The sequence below is a fragment of the Aulonocara sp. 'chitande type north' Nkhata Bay genome, linkage group LG12 (assembly GCF_057382095.1).
Source record: "Aulonocara sp. 'chitande type north' Nkhata Bay isolate Kocher_YH1m ecotype deep benthic linkage group LG12, A_spYH_male_GT1.1, whole genome shotgun sequence".
NCBI classification, from domain to species: Eukaryota; Metazoa; Chordata; class Actinopteri; order Cichliformes; family Cichlidae; genus Aulonocara; species Aulonocara sp. 'chitande type north' Nkhata Bay.
Genome location: NC_141355.1, coordinates 30,480,622 through 30,506,185, shown reverse-complemented (window position 1 = coordinate 30,506,185; position 25,564 = coordinate 30,480,622). Strand labels below are relative to the sequence as shown.

The 25,564-nt window shown below is 39.1% G+C and overlaps 1 protein-coding gene across 2 annotated transcripts in view; it reads right to left on the bottom strand.

Moving 5' to 3' along the window:
• The window catches only part of LOC147317755 (transducin-like enhancer protein 4), a 44,452-nt gene extending 19,477 nt beyond the window's left edge, over positions 1-24,975 (bottom strand). Inside the window, exons 1-7 of one of the 2 annotated variants that reach the window (XM_086315057.1) lie at positions 23,717-24,975; positions 23,287-23,384; positions 21,091-21,154; positions 20,910-20,954; positions 7,292-7,354; positions 2,462-2,536; positions 1,756-1,957 (exon numbers count right to left, since the gene is read on the bottom strand). In XM_086315057.1, the coding sequence (XP_086171183.1) occupies positions 1,756-1,957; positions 2,462-2,536; positions 7,292-7,354; positions 20,910-20,954; positions 21,091-21,154; positions 23,287-23,384; positions 23,717-23,761 (592 nt within the window). In that variant the 5' untranslated portion in view covers positions 23,762-24,975. The remainder of the gene's footprint in view (positions 1-1,755; positions 1,958-2,461; positions 2,537-7,291; positions 7,355-20,909; positions 20,955-21,090; positions 21,155-23,286; positions 23,385-23,716) is intronic. The other variant, XM_086315058.1, reaches the window with a different exon arrangement.
• Positions 24,976-25,564: the final 589 nt, after the last annotated feature.

Below are 25,564 nucleotides of genomic sequence, written 5' to 3'. Positions count from 1 at the left end.
TCTTGCGTGCTGCACAATATCGTTTATTATTTAGTATCTACTGATATCTACTGCTAGCTAGTTTATTGTGATGGTGCTGTTTTTTTTTATTATGTTGCTCTTTGTTGTTTGCTTTCTCTTCTGTTTTTTTTCTCCATACAGGTGACCCAGGTGTTTTGTTTTTTGTTTGTTTGTTTTTTTTCTTTCTTCCCCCCCTTCTCACCGTCTCTTCTCCCCTTTGGTTTTCTTTCTCTCCCTCTCTTTCTTTCATTCTTTCTCCCTGTCCTATCCCCCAGTCATGTCTGTCCCGTTTGTAGCAACTGAAAATAAAATAAATTCATAATTATAATAAAGGTCAATCAAATGGACCAATATGGCAAGGCCATGATGATCCACTTGGTAAAATAAATCCGCTTGGCATCTTTCTTGGCCTTAAGACAACAATTCTGATGGCTAAAGATCCAAACGGGACACAAAAAAAAAAGAAGAAAAAAAAAAGAATGCTGCTAATCTTCCCAGGAGTGGTTATCCCAGCAAATGTTACCTAAGATCAGACCATGCAATGCAATACAGAGAAAGAGCTACATTCCTGACTCTGCAGCCCTCAGTTAGCATGTCAACTGTTAAAGTTCCTGACAGTGCAATTACAAATATGGCTCGTTTGGAAGGTTTGCCAGGAGTAAGCCCTTTCTCTATAAAGAGAACATGGCAGCACAGCTAAAGTTAGCAAAGTTGCTTCTGAACAAACCACAGCATTCCTGGAACAATGTCCGAGGACATACAAGACCAAAGTGGAGATGTCTGGCCGTGATGCACAGCGCCATATCTGGCTTTAACCAAACAGAGCATATCCAAACAAACACCTCATATCAGCTGTAGAACACAGCAATGCAGGGTTGATGATTTGTAATCACAGAATCTGGGCACCTTGCAGTCAACGAGTTAACCACAAACTCCTCTTTATAATAATAGTGAGGCAATCTGTCTGAACGCTTAAGCTTGGTTAAAACTGGGTAATCCAACAGGACAATGATTCTAAATACAACAGCAAATCCACAACAGCAACAAAAGCAAAAAAGATGCAGCAATGGCACAGTTAGATCTCAGACCAACTGAAATGCTATGGCAGGACCTTTAGAGAGCAGGAGATATAGGTCTGCTCTCAAATCTCAGGTGACTGAAACAATGTTGCAAAGATGAGTGGGCAAAAATGCCTCCACAATAATGTGAGAGACTGTCAAAAGGAAGGCATTACTTTAAGTTATTGCTGTCAAAGGTGGTTGTACAAGCTATTGAAGCATTTTCACAGGCTGCTTCTGCGTTTTGGCTTAGTTTTTGTTAAATAATGACATGATGCAATATATCATCTGTTGTTATTTAACTGAGATTGTGTTTACCTGATTTTAAGACCTGATACACCTTGGCTGAAAAGACTAGATAGGTTTATCCCAATTGGGGAAACCTTAGAACTGACAGAGGGTGTGCTTTCTTTTTGCCTTTACAGTAAACAAACTGAGAGCGTATCTTTGTATCTACCTTGTGTAAGAATTTGCCCCTGATAATCAGGTAACTCGCTTTTTGACTAAACCATAATTAGAGTAAACCTTAAAGCAGTAGTTTGAAAACTCAAATTGTGACTTTGAACATACAAGCAGATGTAACAAATGCAAGGGTAATTTCAGTCATGAAGAGACCAAGACTCACACAGAAACAAGCACGCACAAACCAAAATCAACACCTGCTATATAAAAACAGCACACACAGAGCAGACCTCACCTCGTGTGTGTTCGCTGTTGTTATCGTGATGCTTCCTCTCATCTTTGAGTGGCAGCTGGTGACTCAGGGCAGAGGACAGAGCCAGCAGGCTGGCAGTACTGGCCCCAGGAGGCAGAGGGGGCTGAAGGCCCGCTGGGTGGGGTGTTAGTGGGACAGGGATGGCATGGCCATGAGAGAGGTGCTGAGCCTGGAGTTGCTGCTGCTGAACCAGACACAGAAACACCAATTAAGACTTGAAAGATCATGCATGATAAAATACAAATGAGTAGGTGATAAAAGGAAAGAGAAGGAAAGACAAACACATTCAAATAGAGCGGGGAAAAGATAGCAACTGAAACATGTAGACTACAGCTACAATAGTTAAATATCAGATACACTTTTTTTAAATTTGATCAAAAACACCAAAACCTTTGATTTATCAGCCAACATAAACGGTGATATTTATATAACTGACAATTTCTGTGAAAGATGCTAAAACATTCAAATTTCTTGCAGAAAGAAGTTAGCTATTACTACTATACAAAATACTTTGGTTTTATTGTATATTATTATGAATACATCTGACTTTGTACTTACTCTTCTCCTCACATTATTCTTTTTCAATTAATCTCTTAAGCTATTTTCCAACATTGCTGTAAAAAAAATAATCTATGCATTTTGTATTTAATTGTGTGTGTCTGCGTGTGTGTGTGTGTAATACACCCACTCCTATGATGGCGTTGAGTTCAGCCATGGTGACCTGCTTGGCCCTCTCTACTGCCTGCACCACCTGCTGCTGATGCTGAGAGACACACAGAAACAAAAAACAAACAAACTGAAACTGAAACAGCAGCTGAGACGGAGAAAAGAATGATATGAAAAGAATTTTGTAGTTATTACAAACAACATCTTTACAAAATTCAAACAACATTTAAAATGGACTGGAATGGACACGTAAAATGAGCAGGAACTTATCTCGTTTCATCACATTGAACTTGCATATGCGTACAGCAATCATTCTAATGCATTCTGTGATATCTTTTAAACTGCTTTCCATCTGAATCCGTCATTGTGCTTTGCCTATCAAACCTTATTCACAGCTGTCAGTTAGTTGCACACTGTAACTTCACACAGCCTGCAATTTCTTCAGAATTAACAATGTACTGACTGTGAAATATGTCAATCTCATTAAAACAGATATCAATGTTCAGTAACACGAGCGTGCTATAAAATCACCTGAAACTTGATATATATTTTTTCCTTTTTATTAAAACTCAAGGTTCTGACCAGAATCAGGTCAAACGCCAGACAGCCAAGATTCCCCGAGGCCATTGAATCATGACTGCACTTCAGTGCTTCGCTTCAGAATCTGACACCCATCAGTGCATTCATTAAAAGTCATCAGGCAGAAGAAGCAGCTAGCAGCTAATTAGGGTATACTAGTTAGTCAAGTGTAACCTGCACAGGCTGGTTGATTTCCTCTACGTGGAGGAGAATTAAAAAACAAACAAACAAGTGGATGTCCAAAGGAAGCAGTTAAAGACGTGTATTACAAGTGGCCAAAAATTCAGTTACAGACTCGTACAATATTTTGTGGATTCTGTGATTGGTTTAATGTTTCTGATTTGAGATTGTTATTAAAATTTTATGCAGCACTGTTTTCTGATTTTTGCTCAGTCTGCTCACACGTCTCGACACTGAACAGCTCCAAAAAGTTCAACACATAGGGAAAAAAGATGGGTACCAAGAGAGGCAGACAGCTAACAGGGCAAAGTTATACAAAGGGTACAGAGCGAGAAAGACAGATCCAGACAGTGAGAGAGCAGCGAGATTCATCCAGGAGCGCAAAACATCAAAGTACGCCCGAGATGAAAGAGCTTATCAGGTGTGGAAATGAACCTGACCATCGAGTTCAGCTACACCTCTGCAGGCTCAGACTAACCTGCCTGAATGTGACACACACACACGCACGCACACACACACATGGAATGATCCACTATATAAATTGTGCCAAACACTTTTTATGCAACAGTTATAAAAAAAAATAGAACAATCCAAAATCAGTCGTATAATCAACAATAGAGTTCAATCTGTGCAGATGCTTTTCATTTCTTTGTATATTGTTACACCATAGGCTCCACTGGAATGTCACACTTGGGGAAGCAGTTTTAGATGTGCAGATGTTGCTAGTATAAGTTAAAGGCTTGGTGAGGTAAACCATTTTCAAAGAGGTATTGAAGGGAGGGGGGCATTTAAGAGAAAGAAATCAAAATAATAAGTCTACCTCAGACACTGTGATGCATTTCAAGAGTAAATACGAAAAGCTGAGAAAACTGAAAAAAGTTGAGAAGGACAACATGATGCGCGATACTAATGAGATGGAGTTGTAGAGGGTCGTATCCTAGCAGCCTGTTAAAATTTGCACAGGACTGAACGTAGATAATCAGTGATAGTTTGCATAATGCCTCTGCACTCTGACAGAGGACGTCTGAATTTAGAGGCTCTATATTTACCAATGTACATATTCTGTTGCCTTCAGATGGCACGAAGGATTCAGTGCACTGAAGTAGATTTTCTTACAGAATAAATGTTTCACCATTGTTTTTGTATTTGCCTAAAGAGGATTGGTTACTTATGATTTCTTGCAAAACTGTAAGGGAAAATCTGACTCCAAATATGAAACAATACCTGCAATCACAGCAAAACTGTGGCTCGATTGTTCAGTGATTAACATATTCACTTTACACCTGTTTTGGGACTTGGAGGGGACAAAAATCTAGCCTCGGGGTGGAGGTTACACGGTAATGTATTCCTAGTGCTGGTTGTAAAACTGGATAAATGAGATGGTTCTTTTGGGAGGGGCATCTGGTATAAAATCTGTGCCAAAATGAAAATATGGGGATCCATCCACTGTGGTGGCCCCCTTGGGAAATAAAGGAGTAGCCAAAAGCAAATACAATCATACAAAATACTTTTAGATTTTACCTATTCAGTGATTAATTATTCGGGTTAATAACCAACACAGTAAAGCAGACAAAATTTACTAAAATTATTATATCAAATTAATTGTGCATTCATTTGGTAGCTTGACAAGAGCAAAAACTGACTTTCTAACTGAGAAAGTTCAAATGAAGAGCTCAGAAATCAGCTCAGAAAATTTTGATACATGATCTGCTGAGTTGTTAATGTCATACATAAAAATATGGTGAGTTTAAGTAAATATCTGGTTGCTGTTAACCACAAGGAGGGAACTAGATAAGCATGGAGGTATTTGTTTGAGGTAAGTCAAGTAAGAAGTCAGGCAAAGCAGTTATTCGCAGAGAACAACGTGTCTTTTTCTTTTACTCTGAGCAACTGACTTAAACACATCTTGGTGTCCCTTCCAACTCAAAAGCACATGAACACCTTGAAATCAGAGGAATGATTCCTCACTGGGGATATGGCAACAACCGAGGAACATGTAAATAACGAGTAACTAAATGCCAGATTTTACAAATTATGCTTATTTCCAGTTTCAGATTTTCATTTTTGAAAACTGCTACAATAGCTTAGCGTAATTCCTCACCCCACCCAACTGCACCTTGAAAACAGATGGTAGGAGAAGCAGGTGGACTGGGTCCCTGCTATGCACATTGCCAGAGCTGTGTACCAGACATGACCAAGTACATAACCACCACTTCTGAGAAGAGCATATTAAGAATATTTCCTCTCTTTGACATCACAAAGATCCATAGTTTTAACTAGCGGCCAGGTGGTGTGCCCAAGTGCTTACAAGTGCTCTTTAAATCAGCCAACACCCCAGGCCACGCACCGGTACCAGTCCGTGAGTCGTTTGGTACCGGGCCGCAAGAGTTGAGGCTTGTGTGTGAAATTTATGGTTTTCAGGGTTTTTATCGTTATTTGTTTATCGTTTTTATCGTTAACTCCGTTTTCTTGGGTCTTTTCCCGTGTTTTATGAATAAATCTTCTTTTTTTTGGTACCGGTACTAGTTTTATTTTGTTGTATTTATCCACGACACCTTAAAGGCCGGTCCATGAAAATATTGTCGGACATAAACCGGTCCGTGGCGCAGAAAAGGTTGTGGACCGCTGCTTTAAATGATCATAACTCTGTTAGCGATGTGCTAGAGATAAAATTGAAATGGTTTCATAAAGAAGAGAAGACAACATTTATGGAGATATTCTGTGTGTCGTGGTTTCCCACTGTATTCCTGAAGTACTTCTGTCTGAACACCGACAGAAAAATTAGCTCCAACTAGATGCTATCATGTGCGCTTCACATTACTGTGACTCCTCAACCATTATAGGTAAGAGAGAAAATTTAAATGCTTGGTGAAAGATGAGAATTATTTTGTAATTTTACAGCCAAAACTCCAAAATAAGTCCAGCTGGTATGTATGATACTTGTTTGATAAAGAGTTATAATAAGAAAAAGTATAACTGGTAGACTTTAAGGACGTAGTTATTCCAAAACTTTCAGAAACAGATGGCACTTTTGTTGCCTTACCTTACTTGCAAATGTAAATGTCAATCAAGGAATGCATATGTGATCTTAAAAAAGGGGCCTTTTTATGGCAGAGACATAAAATCTGCCTCATGATAATGATTCTATTTATATGTTATGTTAATTGGGGGATTTTATTTACTCAAGTATATTTTTTCTTTATAAATTTGTCAGAAATAACATTTTTGTCAACTGACTTAACACAAACTTATTGCCTTTGCTGTAAATGGACCAATCATACTTACATGGCCCCAAAGGCCAATGAAACATTATCAGAAAATGACAAAAATAAAAATAGAAAACAAAGCGCTTTCACCAGAAATACACAGACACAGTCGATGTGATTTGCTGCACAACAATAAGATGAATGTGTTACATTTACTTGCACATGCAGTAAACAAGGCTGTGCACCAAAACAAAGCAGCTTCCTCTCCCTGCCTCCCCTCTCTGCAGGCCTCAGGGCTGTGTAGCAGCACCACAGTCTAATGCCATTATTCCTAATCCACCCTAAACCCTCCTAATCCATGGCTAATCTGGAGGAGAGCTTTTGGAGTCCACACTCACTCCTTCCTGCTGTTCCCACCCCTCAGCACACACACACACACACACACACACACACACACACACACACACACTGTCAGCTCCTCAGAGGAAGGATTTATCAGCTCAACACACGCACGCCTAGAAATTTCACAATAAACACTGCATAAAAACACTTCTCACACCCACTGCTGTATGTGCACACAATTATAATGTATTTTAACACAAAAAGTATTTTCTCACACACACTCAGCCGCTGGCTCCTGCATATGTTAGTGGGAGACATTTGATAAGTTCAGAGCATATCTGTCTATCCTGAGCAGGGGGGATTAGCCCAGGATAATCTGTACGAGTGTGTGTCTGCGTGTGTGTGCGTGTCCCCATATTTTCTTTCTCTTGCTTTAAAATCCACCACACAGTTCTCCCCTTTCCTGTCTCCCTTCCTCCCGCTCTCTGACTCTCTCTCACCCACCTCCTTCTTAACTCACAGTGACAGGCATTTTTGAGTCTTACCTCTTGAGAGAGGAAGGGGATGACTTGGGCGCAGATTGCGTTCAGCCGTTTAACGATCTCCGCCTGCAAGACAGAGAAGTGGGAAGCACACAATCATTTTTTTAATTTGTTTAAATTCTCTAGCAGACAAGAAGGCGTCATCCTGTTCACACAGCCTTCAATTCCTGATTCAGTTTATATCAAAGTAATAGCTCACATAACTTTCATTTCAAGACCTGTTTACTTCGTCACATGAAACTAATAATTTGATGAACATCTCTCATAAACTTGTGTTTAATATCTATTGTGTTTCCTCCAAAACAAATCTCTGGGTGCACGGGAACTTGTGTATTTTAAATGTCAAGAATATTTAGTTAGTTAGGTAGTTAGGTAGAGCAGATTGCTTACAAACTCTAAGTTATGCTATGACAGGATACTGGACAGACAAAGATATCCCTGTAAAGTGTTGTGTGAATGAGGAAAAGCACCGTAAGTCTTAAAAAAAGTGTTGCTAACCAAAGCAGAAAATTCAAGAAATAATATCTGAAAGTTTCATACATTGTGTGTATGCACACCGCTTAGCTTTAAGAAACTCACACACTGCTTGTGCCTTATTTCTGTTTCATAGCTACAACATTATTCACATTCACATTAAACTACAGGAAGACATTTCCATGCAAAAATATAGAGCATCACTATTATCACATATTCAATTCACTAAGCATCTAACCCATAACCAGCATTTTCTAAACAGCAACAACTTTTTTTTACTAAGCCTACTTTTTGCTAAACCTAATTACCAGGAGTAACCTTATTAGGTACACCAGTTCAACTGCTCATTAAAACAGATTTCTAATCAGCCAATACCATAGAAGCAGCTCAGTGTATATAAGCATGTAAGCACAGTCAACATGTCCTGCTAAAGATCAAACTGAGCATCAGAATTTGGAAGAAAGGTGATTTAAGCTACTTTGAATGTGGCATGGTTGCCATAACCACTTGTTGCAGTAATACAGAAGAGCATCTCTGAATATGCAACATGTCAAACCTTGAAGCAGATCAGCTACAGCAGCAAAAGACCACACTGCATACTACTCGTCGGCTAAGAACAGGAAACTGAGGCTACAGATTGAACAGGCTCACCAAAAGCGGACAATAGAAGCCTGAAAGAGTGTTTCTCACTCATGGTTTTCATGAGTCTCAATTTTCAGCGTAACATTTAGATGACAGGGTTACATATGATGGATCCAACCCTGCCTTGTATCAGTGGTTCAGGCTGCTGGTGGTGTAATGGTATCTGGTACTTTTTCTATATATCTATAAAAGGGGAAGTGCACCAATTCAGCACTGAACTCCTGTAACACTCACAATGTGCATTATTTAAAAAATATCAGAATCAGTGCAGCAGAGTGTCTCTCTTTTTACAAATTCTTCTTTGTCAAATATGCCACGACCGCCAACAATGGACAGTTCACTGCTTTAATCTAAGATTATTGTCCTAGTAGCACTGAAAGAAGTCTTCTGCTGCTAGCCTAAAGCAAATCACGATACAGATTTGTGCTTAGGTCATGTCTTTGTACAGAGATCGCGTTTAATTCCTGAACAAGCCCCAATTTGATATGACCAGACCAGAACAATGGACTAGTAAAGACTTAATATAGATTTGTTTAACTAAGTATAAATCAGAATAATCTGTATTAGTGGTGTAAAACAATATGTAAAGCTACTCATGAAGTGCATGTTGAAAGTTAAAAACAAACCAAAGGGTAATGAATAAAGTTTCAGCCACACTTCAAGGAAGTTGCTCATTGCGTGTCTCTTTGAAGCTGACATCTGTTAACTATAACCCTCTAATGAATTTACTACTAGGTCATATATTAGACTGCATTCTCATTGGTAGTCCCTTCAATCAGTTGCCTGGAAGTTGTCAAAAGTTTATCTTGGGTTCTGCCCAGGTTACTTTGCCAATGGTTTCACCTGGAGTCGCGTGAAATAGCCAAATATTATTCACATTCTATGATTTCTAGTCGCTGCACTGCTTCCAACGTGGGTGCTGCTTCAGAGATGGACACAGTAACTTAGATGAAGTTTAAAGTACCCCTGCAGAACACTGGTCAAGTGGCAAGCCAACTTAGCTCTGCAACATAATGGGGAAAAGCACATACACAATGCACTATCGCTCACAATTCCATAATACTCACCAAGACCTTTAAAGTGACTCTCGTCTGTAACTAATTGGAGTAAACCTTTAAGTACCAGAGGAATGATCACAGCACTTAATTTGAAATAAACTGATAAACTGTGCCTTAACATTTAATGGGTGTTAGAGTCACTTGTAATGACAACCTCTGCAGATTTTTAAAGATATCTGAGAGACAGTTTTCAACAAGATGTAGGCCACTTTAAAAGGCATCATAATTTCATCATATGCCAATCAGAAAGCTATGACATATCCATTTTTCATCTGTAAAGACTGGATGTGTATTTATTTCTATAAATTACAGCAATTATATTTGATTCATTTAAATTCTGCTATGCTAAAGCTAAATGTCTCATTATTGGCCTCAAAAGTCCAACTTTACATTATCAGATTTACTCCTTATCCTTCTACATCCCTGAAAGGTAATTCTCTGCTGTACTCTTTGAGCTTTATTCAGTTTAAGCTAAATGGATGATTTGTAAACATAAACCCAGAGAGAAAGTGGAGTATAGAAAGTGTAATCCTTTGCAGACAGATAAAGGAAAGTGTAACATTTTTGTTGACTTAACACATTAAATTAAGACCCTGGCTACTGAAAAAAAGCAATCAGAGTTTGAGATAATTTCTCCAAGGCCAACACAAATATATAAGTTACAGCCGTAACCTTGCCAAGCACTTGTTTTATGTACATAACCTTGGCAGAGGTGAACTTTGCTCTGGCATCAGTGGTAACAGAGCCCCCAGAGGCAAATATAGGCTTCAGACAGCAGCACAAGCAACGCTGCGGCAGTATGAGACACATAAACACAACCGTGTGCGCAAATACATGCACATGCACATACACACTCCAGCTTCTCTGTATTCATCAGATGTTTTATACTGAGCCCAAGGGCTAGCTTTTAAAGATTACACAGCACTCTCTCTTTCTAGATCAGGTAGAATTTTTTTAACAGGAAATTGCCTGATCCACTGTCCCAAAGGGAGTGCTAGTAGTGCACCTCAAATACAAACGCCAACACAGACAAAAGACTCAGACTCACACAGAACCGCATACTAATGGTTACACAAAGATGAACATCACCTTCTTTGTTTGCAACACTAAGTGCATAAAACTACATAACTGACTATTTCCTCTCGTGATGCCATGAACATTATAGAGTCAGTTCCCATCAAAGCCAAATTCACGTGTGCCTGCTGGTGACAATTTAAGTTCTAAGTCCTAAACAATATCTCTGTTTCTGTTTAGTAAACTTGAAAGCACATAAATCAATCAAGCACTGAATCAAAGGTAATGGCGAGTAACAGTGTGAATTTATATGCGATTAAACTTGGGTTATTTTATTATTTTTTAACTGGTAATGAACAAAGAAATGGCAATTCATAATGTTAGCTAATTATTTAATAGCTGGTTTGAGCATTATTTCAACTTTTATCATAAACTTTCAACTAACTTTGATAAAAGACGTTTTAGAGCCTGTATAAGGAGACAGTTTGGGTCATTAGGTTGTTAGGGTTGCAATATTAATCACTACCAATTATTAATAGTCGACTGATTGTTAAACATTCAAATAACTCTAACGTTTACAGTATATGAACACTTGATTAATCAGTTTATCTTTAATCTTTAACCCATGACAAAACACTGAGAACAATAAAACCTCCTCCTAATTACTATTTCTCAAAGTGTGCCCTATTTTTGTGACGAGACACATAAACTTGAATAAAAACAAGTAACTGATTGTCAAAACGGAGTGACTAACAAGTCTATTCAAATTCAAATTTGACTAATGATGTGACCCAGAACTTTAGTGAGAACACTTTAATGTTCTGAGAGAGACAATCTCATCTCAGCATTAAAGGACAAGCAGAAATAGTCATTTTTAGAAAAACCACCTCTGTGCCATCTGACCAGAACAGGTCAGATGGACCTGAACAGACGGTAGAGATGTTTATGAAGTGTAGGGAATCACAGTTATTCAGAAGACAGAAGTTTAGAAAACTGATGCATGGGGTATATATCATTCAGAAACACTGTGCATTTAGTTTGTTAGGTCACTCTAGCAAACAGGATGGAATGACAGGAAATTGGCAAAGAAACAGACGGGAGGGCGTTTTGGCCCATTAAACCATACATAAAGTGGATGAAACCACACTCAAAAAAGGAAAATTGGGTGGTTGTTACATTTATAAAAGTCTAATTTGTAATTTGGACAAAATAATTTCATGTTTCTATGGTAAACCATGTAGGATCTGTATGAAATTCAACAACTCAATTTGTTCTTGTTGAGAAGACATGATATAATCTAGTAAGAGTGGTTAGTTGCCTGGGCTCACAAAATCACATGAGATTTCAAACCACAGGAAACTCACTGGGGTTATAAGAGGCAGACAACTATACACACACCACGTGTATGCTATTGCTATTTATTGTGGTTTAACGTGTCAAGGACAAATGTAAAGAAAATTCTGCATCAAGCCTTGTAATAGCTTTCCTACTTTTGTTAAGCCTGGATTGACAGCTCGGTGGCGCAGTGGTTAGTGCTGTTATGTCACAGCAAGAATATATGCAGTGGGTTCTCTCTAGGTACTCTGGTTTGCTCACATAGTTTAATGTCATACAGTTATTGGGGATAGGTAAATTGTTGATTCTAAATTACCCATAAGTATGAATGTGAGTGCAAATGGTTGTTTGTCTCTGTGTTGTAGCCCTGTGATAGACTGGCGACCTGTCCAAGTGTACCTTGCCTCTTACTTTACGATACAGGCTGGGGCATAACTTCTGGGTTATGCCCTAACATAATGTTAGCCAGACTCTAGACTTTGTTGAACATTATGTAATATGAAGACAACATGTAGTATTTAAGTGACCAAGTAGTATTGGGGTAAAAGTTATTAAAAAGTGTTGGAATAAAGTGAGAAAATTGTGAAGATTAAAATATTCCAAGAGCTCAACTTACTTCATCTAAACATGTTTCAAGCACATTTTATCAAGACAGCACAGCACAGGTTTATTGTGCATTTTATGAATAAGTTGTGTTGATTTAACTCAGTTGTTTAAGTTGCTGCCAAAGCAAAACATCTGTGTGCAACCAATGTCCACTATTGAATTAAGTAAATCCTATATGCTCTTTTTTCAGTGCATATATGCAATTCTGCAATCTGAACAAATTATTACAACAAGCTCTAGCAAAGTGTAAAGAGGAAAGGTGCAAGCAAAGGCGAAAGTGCCACAAGACCTGTGGATCAAGGTGAATAAATGTAAGCACTAAGTAAGCAGAGATCTTGACTATCTGGAGGCAGTGTGTAAAAGCCTTTTAACGTATCCATGTGCAGAGGCTATGTTATTTGGATTTTTTAAAGAATACTTAATGCAGGAGCTTGAAATAGTTTCCCCCATTTCTCCCAAAGTCACCATTTAGCAGGCAGCAGCTGTGTCTCGTCTCAATCGTCTAGTCAAACAAAAGTCTATAAAAGCCCTACATGCCAGGTGATGACTAAAAAAATAAGCTAGGACTCAGTAAAAATCGCAAACTTGCCAGTGCAAGGTCTAAAGGAGGTGGACTTGCCCATCACATATCTAAATCTGCCACTGGCTGGAAGCTGACTTTCACATTATTTCAACCAAGGCTGAAGTATGAAGAAATATAATGGCAAAGAAGCAGCACTAGCTCAAGTGAAGATTTTACAAGTTTAGAGTAGAAGTCACAGAAAAGGCATTTATCTAGAAAATATATATTTTTTTAAAGTACTCAACCAGGCAGCGTGGATATATAAAACCATATGAAAAAAACAGAAGGACTGCTTCAAAGCGAGCCTATTCACTCTTGAGACTAGGAGACCTGAGGGGTTATTAACTCAAGGGGATTCAGAATAACTTCTTCAGTGTTTACTCTTGATGATTCACTTACAAATATCTCACAAATTATGACACTGTGTTAGAAAATACCTTTAAACATATTTGACACTCAACTTTTTATCATTTTTTCATCAGTAGTGCTAAACTTTAGAGCTGAAGTGTCAAACAAAAGGCTCAGGGGCCACAACTGGCTTTCCAAAGACTAATCCAACGGCTTTGTGAAGAGGACATACTGTAACCGTATTTACTGTATGCCCCCCCCCCACCTATCAATGGCAAACTACATCAAAGCAAACAAGCTCTAGACAAGCAGTCCATTCTTATAATTAAGAGGCAATCTGTGCAAGAAGCTAACAAACCTTTTTCTGTAATTTTACACCTTTGTTTGTTATAATTTGAGCATTTCTTTATCATATAGAAACACTAAGATGTCGTTTTGAAACTGACATTTGTTTTCTTATATTAAAATATCTCAGGGATTAAATGTATAGTTAAACTTCCTTACACTGACAGAAAGCAGAGTTTCACTGCTCCAACCCACTTAACATCAAAGTGGGTTATACGCGGCCCACAATGTAAAATGGGTTTGACATCCCTGCTTTAGACGATGTAAATTAAGAGCCTGCAGTAATCTTTAGGATGGCAAAGGAAGTACACAAAGGAAACCATTTAGTGTCATGTACACCTCAAATTACCTTCTAATGCATAACAAGACGGCATAGAGGACCTAAAACACTGACATTTTAATTTTATATTTAATGTTTATACAGGAAAAACTTGCTGAGCACACATGCCCTTTCTCAGCTAGACTCTTCTTCACATTCACGCACTGGGGAGCTGCTCAGTGTGTATCAGACCCAAGCTAGTTGATGTTCAACTGCCTTACTAAAGGGCGCCTTAAATTTTAGTGCTGAAAATGAAAGCAGGAAAGGAAGACATTCTTTTTTTTTTTTTACAGCCAGGAAGTTATTTGGCAATTCTCTATAAGGCTACAATTGAATTTGATTATTGAAACTGTTGGGCATTTTTGTTTCTTAGTAAACAGAGAAAATGCCTAAGGCTACGACATGCTACAAACCCCCAAAAAGTTGTGTATACAATGATTTGTGTATCAAAGAACAAAGACAACATTTGATGTGATGTCTTTGTTCTTTGTTGAAGAACAAAGACATCACATAGTGTAAAACTCACATTTGTTTAAATATATACTTATTGATGCTTCAGACACATTTCTTCAAAGTTGGATCAGGGACATGTTTACCACTTTGTTTCATCATCTCTTCTTTTTACAGCAGTGTAAAATGTAAAGTGTTTGAGAACTGCAGAGAAAAACTGTTGTAGGTAAGAAAGCAAAATGTTTTCTCTCAAGTTTTTTTTTTCTCTGTCCATCACCGACACGGATTTCAAATCAAATAATCAAGATGTGACTGTTTCAGCTTTAATTCAAGGAGTTTAACAAAAGTACTTTATTACTGGTTTAAAAATTAGAGTAATTTTAATCCACAGTCCCCAGTTTTGAGAGGCTCAAAAGAAATTGGACAAACTAACATAATTTCAAACTTGAGAATTGTTTTTAACAGTCACTCACAACCCCTTGAATTCTAGAAGCCAAAGTAATCATCAAATGCTGTTTTTCCACCTTTGAGATGCTCTGCAAGGCCTTTTATATAACTGCCTTCAGCTGCTGCTTGTTTGTGGGTCTTTCGGTCTTTAGTTTAGGGGAGCCTTGCTTGAATTAATCTTGACTTCATCTGTCCAGAGATTACTGTCCACAGCTGTGCAGGGTCATTTCAATGTTTTCTGGAAAAGTCTAATCTGACCTTCTTCTTCTTAAACACAACAAGTGATTTGCACTGTAGACAGTTATACTACTTAAGGTGTCCCTTGCTTTTGGAGTGTGACAGTAAAACACCAAAACAACACCTCCTCAAAAGTGTTTTTGACTTGGAGAGATGTTATTAGGGGTTTTTCTCAACCAAGCAAAGAATCTGTGATCATCCATTTTAACTGGCTTACGAGGACTCTGGGGCTTTTTGATGTTGCTAAGCTGGCCAGTGGATTTCTGCTTTTTAAGAAAGTACCAGATTGTTCTTTTGACACTCATAACATTATTATCTCTCTAATAGGTTTATTTTGTTTTTTCACCCTAATTATGGTCACCTTTACCTCCATCACAACCGTTTGGACCTCAATTCGTGCAAAGCTACAAAAAGTGGAATTTAGTCAATTCCACGACTTAAAGCTAAAGCGCTGCACTGTAAATACATTGTCTGATTTAGAATCCAATGTGGTGATGTAGAGATGCAAAAATGACACAAAAAAATGCCACTGTCCAAAAGCTTATAGATGTAACTGTGTATAAGCATTTATTTTGAAAGATTTCAAAGTTACAACATCACTTGTAAAGATGCAGATCTTCCCTAACAACTCCAAGCAACATCTGGAAGAACTGACCCAAAGATATTGGCATCCGAACAGAAACAAAAGCACCAGAGCGGAAAAGGAAATGGAGGTGTTTTTCCATGAGGCAACACAACCAATTTCAGGTGACATTTTACATCAATGGCAAAATATTGTGTCTGCCGGCCAGAGTGCAGGGATGTCAGGCCGTTCGGCCAACACGTCTTTTCACCCTGAAGAGACCAAAGCAAAAAAAGCAAGGCTCCCTTTTTTCCCCAAAAAAATGTCCTGCAGTTCGTGCAAACCTGGAGAATTTGTTTCTGCAATGATCAGGGCCCAGCTCTAACACGCAGTATTCACCTTGTTGACAAAAATAAGAAACAACTGGCCAGAGATTGCACTGAGGTTGGGACTCAAACTAAGTCAATCTATGGAGCCTTTTGCTAGTTAAGAGTCTGCAGTCACATAAAACAGCAGCAACCCCTGAGATCATGGGTACTGGATTTTTCTTTGAACCTGTATGTGAGTCGCTGCAGAAATGTTCTACCAGTTAAAAAAAAAAGAGAAAATATCTTTCATCAGTAGCTTTGCAACATCAAACTTCAACAATACAGAGAAAATGCAACTAATGGTGTGATCTTCCTGAGCTATTGAATTTCATGACCACAAAAATTGACTTCTGCAGAAATTCTTACTTATTATTTCATTATTTGCCAGAAATAATCCACTTGTTATCGGTTTTCTTTAAAAAAAAATCTCTTTGTGATAATGGGGTGGTAACTAAGCTCATGACAGAGAAAACGTGTTCTGTTTTGTTTTTTTAGTTGAATTGTTATCCAAAAGAGTAATAAGAAGAAGAAGAATATGAGAGGAAAAACAGCCCCATAAGCCCCACTTTAACTCCTAACAAAAAAGAAATTAGATCAGGCAAGAGCCCTGGAGTCAGATTGGGTCAGAAAGAAGATCAAATGTCCATCTCCCCTGTGGAGCTTTGTAAGCACCACATCAGCACCACTTTTCACCACCAGCTAATACACCTAATGGACCCCACCATATAAAGGCTACTCTCTCTTGTGACTCTGTATGTGTGTGTATGTGGGTGGGTGTGTGTAAGAAACAGCTAGATCAGTGGAGAAAAACAGAGAAGAAAAACAAAGGGTGCTATACAGACAGGTTACAAACAGTTCAAAGGAAAGGAGCACTTCATGTAAAGTTTTCCTTCCATCTTTCAGTCTGACATGTGCGCCCCTTTCGTGCACTCCTCCCTTTAACTGACAGCATAAAAATGTCTCAGCTTCATGTTTGAATGAGCACCCCGGTCATATTTGCTTTACTTACTGGGTTTGGCCAATTAACATTTACATATTACTTTCAAGTCTGAACTGCGTGAAATCAGGATATGCACAAACTCACGGCAGTGCATGTCTCTGCCTGACTGTATTTTGTCCAGCTCACTAAATGCATGCCTGTTTTGCAGAATGTCCCGAATAGCAGCAGCACGTGTGTGATAACATAACTAAAAAACTTAATTTCTTAAGTGCAATTCGTTTGAGACATTTATGATTTTGTAGAGCAACCTCTCTCTCTCTCTCAGAGATTATGGCAGTGGTGGTGGGATACAGGTTTCTTTCATACACACAAACTAAGACCCTGCCTTACAATAGAGAAGAGAACCAAACATTCAAAAGCCTGATTAATTTTCACCAGACCAATACTGACAAGGCTCATTGCCCACATGTATAAATCTTTTTGTTCCCCCCAATTACGTGGCTTTCTCTGTTGCCGTAAAATAATGTCTACATGCAGCCTAGTTTCAGATGAATTGTGTAGGTGTTATAAGATTGACATACCTACACATAATAAAAATACTCACACAAAAAAATTCAGGTCAACTTTTACAGAATGGAAGCCCTGAACAAGCTATATACTGAAAAACATGGAACAACAATCGTTCATTCCTCAACATAAAAGAGGGAATGGAAGTGAAAATGGCTTATTCTAGAGCTGACTTGGATTGTGAACTCTCTGCTGTTATTACCACACAGTTATTGTTTCTAGGCCTTAAATTCGACACCCTCCCACCCTGGGACCCATGCACTAGGGACTGTTGTATTTTTAATAAGTTTTTAGCTAATGCATGTAATAAATCAACTATTATCATTAATTATTTTTCACAATTGAAAAAACATCCCCACAGCATTAGTAAAGATTAAAAAGGTAAAGAAAAGAGTTTAATTTAACTTGTGTTTATGTTACTTAAGCATGGCAGACTAAATCATTTGCCTCTCCTCTCTCCTCACACTAGCAGCAGATAATGTCATGACATGAACCTGAAGTGAACTGTTAACCTCACCAACACCAGGTCTTCCTGCTTTTCTGGTTGAAACCCAACTTTGCATCTTGTGCAGCTCCTGTGGTTACTGTGGTACTACACTTTTTCACCATCAAATATGAATTTTACTGTAAAAATACTGTTACATAGTGAAATTGAGGATTGAACAGATGATCTTTTTAACTATGTATATGAAAGTTTTACACTTTATAAATACTTACTGATTTAAATTGCAAATACTGTCACTTTGTATTACAGTGCTGCCATCCTGTAGTGGTTTACACATTTGTCTAATAAGGCAAAAGATCCCTGGTTTGAGCCGGGCTCGATGTCCTTTCTGACACAACCTGGCATGAAAATCTGCAAAATCAAACACGTGGAACAACCTGCTGTGGCAACACCTTGTGAATAAGGGAGTAGCTTTACTGTAGTTTTATATTACTAACTTAATGTTGTTCTCAATGCATTTCTAAAATCCCAAATTCAAAGTACCACTGGAACACTATGTGACCAAAATCCTCAAATCGAAATAAATGGCTCCCTGTCTGCACCAGTAAAATGAGCTGTCAGACCTCATTGAAATCGCTGCCAGTCTTCAGTATCAAAACGTCTTATTACTTCCTTCTTTTACCACTTTCTCATCCCTTCTCCTACCCATTTTCTCCTCGTCCTTCACTTTCTTTATTTCTCTTTCAGCTTTGTTAATTTGCAATTGATTAGCTGTCCTCTCAGTCAGCTCAGTCCCATGCTCGACATCCCTCGTACCCTCCTCCCTCCTTATCCCTCGCCCCCCTTCCCCTTGCCTCACAGCCTATCCTCTCTTCCATCCGCGAGTCAATTTCTCTTTAACAAGCATTGGTACATTTCACTCCCCGGGCACCGGGGCCCTTCTGTGTAAATAAAACACAGAGCAGAGTCAAAAATCAATGGGCCTATTACCCTCCGAAAATGCTAAACAAGCAAAATTAGCGACTCGCTTGGTGGTGGAGGCCTTAATGTCCTCCGCCCTCCCCTTCCGACCCTCAGCATCACCACCACCAGCCCCCCTCTCTTCAATCTCAGCATCCACTCAACAAGCCACATACTTTGTATCATCATATTGAATGCCATGGATAGAAAACACATATTTAAGCCTGGGCATGTTGGTGTAATACTCAAAATCATTTGCTTCCAAAAGTCTCTCCCTCACACAAGGACAAAACGTGCACCGCACACTGCTGGCAGAGATGAGGGATTCACTCTTCTGAGAGAAATCATTGGGCACCACACGGAGCTACAGGCCACATTTAACCGCTTTTTATTTTGCCTGCCTTGCCCATATAAACACAGCACACGCACACACAAACAGCAGCAGCCAGCAGGAATTTATAGTAGGGATCCCATATTTTATCAGACGAGTCTGATTAGTGTGGCAGTAAAAAGCTGCACGTGTGTCCAACATTTGCACGCAGAAATACACACGCGTACTGACAGAAACAAACACTAGAGCACACACAAGTAAATGTCTACATTGTAGGAGCACACGCACAATGTGAACAAATACACAAATAGTGCACACAAAACTAAATAAACAACGAAAGTGTGCCTACAGACAAACACAGACCAACACACACAATCACACACGTGTGCACACACACACACACACACACACACACACAGAGTAAACATGTACAGTATGTACAGGCTGTTAAACATACACACACACGCGCGCATGCACACACACACACAGCAAAGCAAACACATGGTATAGATACAGAAAACACACACACACACACACAGAAAGACAAAGGCCAACAATTTATCACTTCCATTCTCTCTCTCACACACACATACGCACGCACACACAGCCACACACACTACACACACCATTTGTCTGGAAATGAATGTGTAGCTGGTTAGCTGTGGTTCATTTATCCTGGCAGCTGATGTGTGGTTAACAGAGACATTTATGCTAATGACCTTCCGTGTTTAAAAAAGGCAGCAATAATGTAAAGGCTCGTTAAAGGCCAAATCCTCGTTCGCTTGAGTCATTTTTCAGCCCATTTTCTTGTTCAATTAAACTGATGAAATTATTATTCGCATGTGAAATGACTATTCAACCTCACGAGGCAACCGACCGCTCGAAAATAGAACAGGGGACAAATGGATCAAATTCTTAAATGTTGGTGGCTGATGTTCTGGCCTCATCCTGGGCTGCTCCCGTTTCACTATGACTCTTTACAATGATTCAGAAAGTTGCTAAATGTGTGCCGTGAAGGGAGTTTTTTTTAATGTGTAACTCATTTCTCAAGTTGGGAATTCTAATCCTATTTTAGAAAATCCCAAGCAATAAGAATAACATCATTTTGTGTGTAAATATCAACATATTGATAATGTAACTTGTTTTATGTTGGAAATGCCACTTTTTCAGAGCACTTTGTAAACTGATAGCAGTCTTTGACATCCAGAAAAAGCAATAACTATACTTCGGAAAATCAGCTGCGTTATCTGTATTATGGAAGCACATGACCCTTCGCTGTCAAAGAAAATGGTGAAAGAGAAAAGGTAAAGACCTCAAAAATATTCTTCCAGAATATTACCAGCATGCTGGGACATTTTAAAAACTGAGATATGTCAGTCCTCTGCTTAAAAGCCGTCCTATGTAATGGCGTGAATAAATTAAAGTGCCTCCAAGTTTGCTGGACTTTGCCCAGTGAGATATTTAGAATTTAAAAGCACTTACAAATTGGAATAAAAGTCCCATTTCCATTTGCATTCCTTTTGTCACACAGTACAGCGTGGTTTACGTCAGATGTTTTGTTTTGTTGGGGTTTTTTTTCCTTTTCATCATTTGAGTAAAAACATCTCTTACCTGCTTGTGCATCTCGATGTTCAGCCCGTATGACATTTCGTAGTACTGAAAGATAAAAGCAAGGTCGATCAAACATGTCTTCTCTGTTCCTCTTTTTTCTCTCTCACACACACACACACACACACACACACACACACACTAATAAAATACTAATGGCAACACATGAAGTAAGCTGTCTCACCATGACATAGTGCCTCTGCATCTCAGTTTTCTCACTGGCCAGTTTCTCACATTCCAATTTCAGACTGCGAGACAGATAGAAAATGTTTTGTTAGCACGTGTCACCATCAAACACACAGCAAGCTGCATCCATGCCACACGCAAACACATGATCAAAAGTAAAACCAAAAGACCAAAAATCTTTTCTGACTTCTGACTTCTAACTGACTTATTTTGTAGGGAGTGGATAAAAGAGGATGAGCGAGAATGAAACAAGACTTTAGCAAACTGAAAGCAGAGATGATACTTGCACTATACTGCGCAGGCAAGTCACTGCATCCTGCCACTTTAAATTTGCATTTCTAAATATGAGAGCTACAAAAGAAAGACAAATAAGTTGTTTGGAATGCAGCAATTTCCTCTGCAGACACAGGCACTTACTCAGCAGGTGTAGTGCAGTAATTAATGGATCGATGGACAACCACACAAACCTCATCATATATTCTTATAGTGCGAGTAAAAGCCTAAACTGCAACATCAACAAAAAAAGCAACCATAACATTAGGATCCATTTTGCGGAAAAGCTTAACTCTTTTGTGTCTGCCAGTGTGTCGCTCCTCATGAAGTTTTTGTGCATCTTTTAAGAAGGAACTCATCGGGTTTATATCATCATCAAAACCTTTGCGTGTACACGTCAATCACAGCAATGTAAAACATGAAAAGAAATGAGAAATTTCAACATTTGCTTAAATATAAATGCTGAAATCAGCTGAAAATCTGGGGCATTGCCAGACTTTAAATGTTTAATACCTCAACTTTATTTAAGTTTGATGATGACGGTGTCCTCTTCTTTATTTGTACTCTAAGGTTGGGGAATATTCTCAAAGAGATTAATTGTTTTAGTAAGGTCCATAACATGTTTACATTTCTTCTAAATAAGAACTACCGTAATAATAAATACTAATAAATTCATCCTTAAAAAACATGAAACATGTGGGACCACAGTAATTCTTATTGTAGCGTATTCCCAGAGTATGTCTGACTCACTGCTATTTTAAAAAATGAATAAATAAAATCTGATCAGCGCCACCCTCGTTTTGGATTTCAGTGGAACGAAAGAGTTTGATCTGTGCGGCTGTAGCATTAAGCATGCAGCGCACCATTCAGCCAGTTCAGCCTCAGGACTGGCCAACAAACTGGACCACTGGTTCATCTCACCAGGTGATTGGGTAATAATTATGAGGTGGCCAGAAGTGGGTGATTATTATGCATTGGTATTGTGCCTGTGGTTCAGCCCTGAGCAATGTATTTCACACTTCATCATGTCAGGTAAAAAAGTATTTCACACCACTTGCACTTGCAGAGAGAGAGAGAGAGAGAGAGAGAGAGATGTGCATGCATGCAAAGGTTGATGGGGGTTTACCCGTGGTTAGTCACTAGTAATAGATGGACCTTGGACAAATAGAGGCTACCACTGTTTTAGCTGCATATGGTGCATTTGAGAGGAATAGCAATATAACATCCCTGAATATAAATGTCAAACTCAACATACTGTATTTCTTAATAGAAACTTAAATTAAAAAAATACATTTCTGTCTTGTATTTCATGTTCTTGCATCACACATTTCCCTAATAATTTGGTCATACTTCGTGACTCATACATGACTAGTACACAGCAGCACAGAACTCGACCATTTCTTTAACACTATCTCGGGTTTTTCGTTTTACAGTGAGTCAATCCACAGTCAATCAATCAATTAATTCTTTTAGATTTATTATTTCTTTAGTTAGCATTTTCTGTGTGTGGATGGGGGGGGGGGGGGGGGGGGGGTCACTAGTATAAGCTCCTGATATCCAAGGTGACTTAGGAAAACTGGTTTCAACTGACCAAAAGTGCAAGAACCAAAAGGTAATTACGAAGAAAAAAAATATTATAGGTAACATTTAATAATCTAAAACCAAACGTATGTATTAATTATTAATTGTGCATTTTACATGTAAACATTTTTTAACATTTAATTTTTTTTTAATTCCAGCTATTAAAGTGATTAATTAACCCACTAATTACTTCTAATGCGCACTCAGAACAACAGGGATCAAATTCGCAATCGCTTCTATTGTGGGGAATGCAGAACGGTTCGTAAGTTTACTGCCGTTCTGGCTGACGAGCTGATGTTTCAGTGCAGCCCAAATGTCATGCTCGTATCCGAAATCCTACCTGTGATACTGCGCCTGCAGGAACTGGAACTCCTCCTTGATCCGGTCGCAGGACTCGGTGACAGTGAACTTGAACGGCTGTCCCGGCTGATGAGGGACCTCAATCCAAAGCAAACAGCGTGCGAAGGAAGAAAGGAAGAACTGAGCCACCAAAGTTCAGCGTCACGACACACACACACAGGCAGGACTGTAGCTGACAATAGGCCTCTGTGATAAGGATGGCCTTTTTGGTTTCACTCAGTCTCCTTACACGTTAACTCACGCACACTCAGAGACACACATGCAGCTGTGGCAGTTTGACAATGAGCGCAATTGTCCGTGAGAGCGCGCAGTGGCACGGAAACTTGATCTAAACTGATTACGCATCAGGCGCGACTGTTAATCTGCGCTGTTTTGACACACTGCTCTTACCGCTACTGTTCTGTACTTACCGGATGCCGCGCCGGGGGGTACATCTTGCTCAGATCTCGAATCATTGAAAATGTATTGCAATGTTCATCCAGAAAAACACGAAAACAAAGTGTGTGAGAACCGAGCTTTCTCCGTGCGTAAAAAGTCAGTCAGTGGCTGGTTTGCGGGCTAAATGCAGGTTCCGCGAAGAGTGGAGACATCCTCGGACCTTTGGCTGACCAGAGACAGCAAGACAGTAATTCAAAAGTCCATTCAGCGTAATAATAAAAGCAAAAATTTTCTCAGTCTTTTCCAAAATCTTCAGCACCTTATTCTAAGCGCTTAACGCTCTCCTTCTGAACTAACAACAAATCCTCTATCTTCTCAGATTTCTCACAGAAAACATTAAAATCTCGCACACCATGACCCTACTTGTCTGCGAGTACGCTTCTCCACAGCGTCCCGTTGTCACGCGTTCATTGGTTTATTTCCTACAGTCTCCGTTAAAGGTTTGCATCCTCATTCAGCACCCGCCGACCGACCACCTCTCCGACTACAGCAGCCTGCCTCCGCGACGCCAAATTTAGAAGCAACCAGTCGTACGAGCTCAATTACATATTCACTACAATTACAAGGACCCGTAGCACGACGTCGGGACGTGTAGTTTAATTCATATTAGTCGATAATAAGCCCTACAGATGTGCGTCTGCTGTAAAGAACTACAACTTCCCAGCTCCTTCGCGAAACCCCCAAAGCCAATGGTGTGTGGTCCGAGGGAGGAGCGGCCATTAAAGCCAGCCAATAGCGACAGAAAAGTATACACGCTCCGTTGCACCCCCCTGCCAATCATCTATAAACTATCCAATCACATCCAGCAAGACGCGATTTATGCAGACCCCCACGTGGGGGCTGCTCTGGTACAAAAGGATGTCACAGGGATTAATCTGAAAACTATCTGTTGACTTATGTGTTCTTTTTTTTCTTTCTTTTTTTCCAGAGACTTTGGGGCAGAAGTGAACATATGGCCCCTTGGTCTCATGTTTTTCTCCTGTTTCCTAATTGAAATCACCTATTAAACAGTCTGCTATCATGTCCGCAGATTGCACCTATAACCCTGCAATTAAATTCTCATGCAGCCCCCTCATCTCTCACTTCACATTATGTAAATCATACAGAGGGTGGACAAATAAAAAACTGATTATGTTAGAGCCACAAAGGTGGCATCAATATCAGGCTGGATGTCAATTAGCGATTCAGCCAGTTCTATTTATTCATGTCTAGTTGGAAAAACATTTACACAAATTTCTAATTTTATGTTTTTTTCTTTTAAATTAAGTTTTTAACGACATAATAACAATCTGGTTGGTTATGGTCGGGCTGTTTTTAACTTCTTCTGCATTTAAACATTTAACAAATTTTAGAAATCCCTCAGATCTCAACTTGAAAAGTGAGTAGCATCTGTGACTGCCAGCTAAAATATACCGCAGGCAAACGAAATCTGGTGAAGTGAAATTATGATGTCAGTACTTTATGTACTTAAGTTGTCTTTGGCTTCTGGTTATGGCTGGAAAATGCTGCTAATACACATTTAGGCTCCCACCATTCTTTCGTTTTCTCAGTCTCTTTTTTGTGATCTCATGTCTCAGACAAATTCCTAATCCTAAATGCTAATCCTGCTGTTCATATTTCAGCATACACTCTAACATACAGCACACATGTGACATTATCCTTTTTTTATAAGTACAAGCAGGGTGAATGCATTTTATGTATTCCATACGTGTGCACTGCTCAGATAAATGCCGCCTAAAAGAGCTTGAATCATTTGCCTAATTTCTCTGCCCTTTACGTAGTACAACCCAAATGGAACACCTCTTGCTAAGTAAATTGAA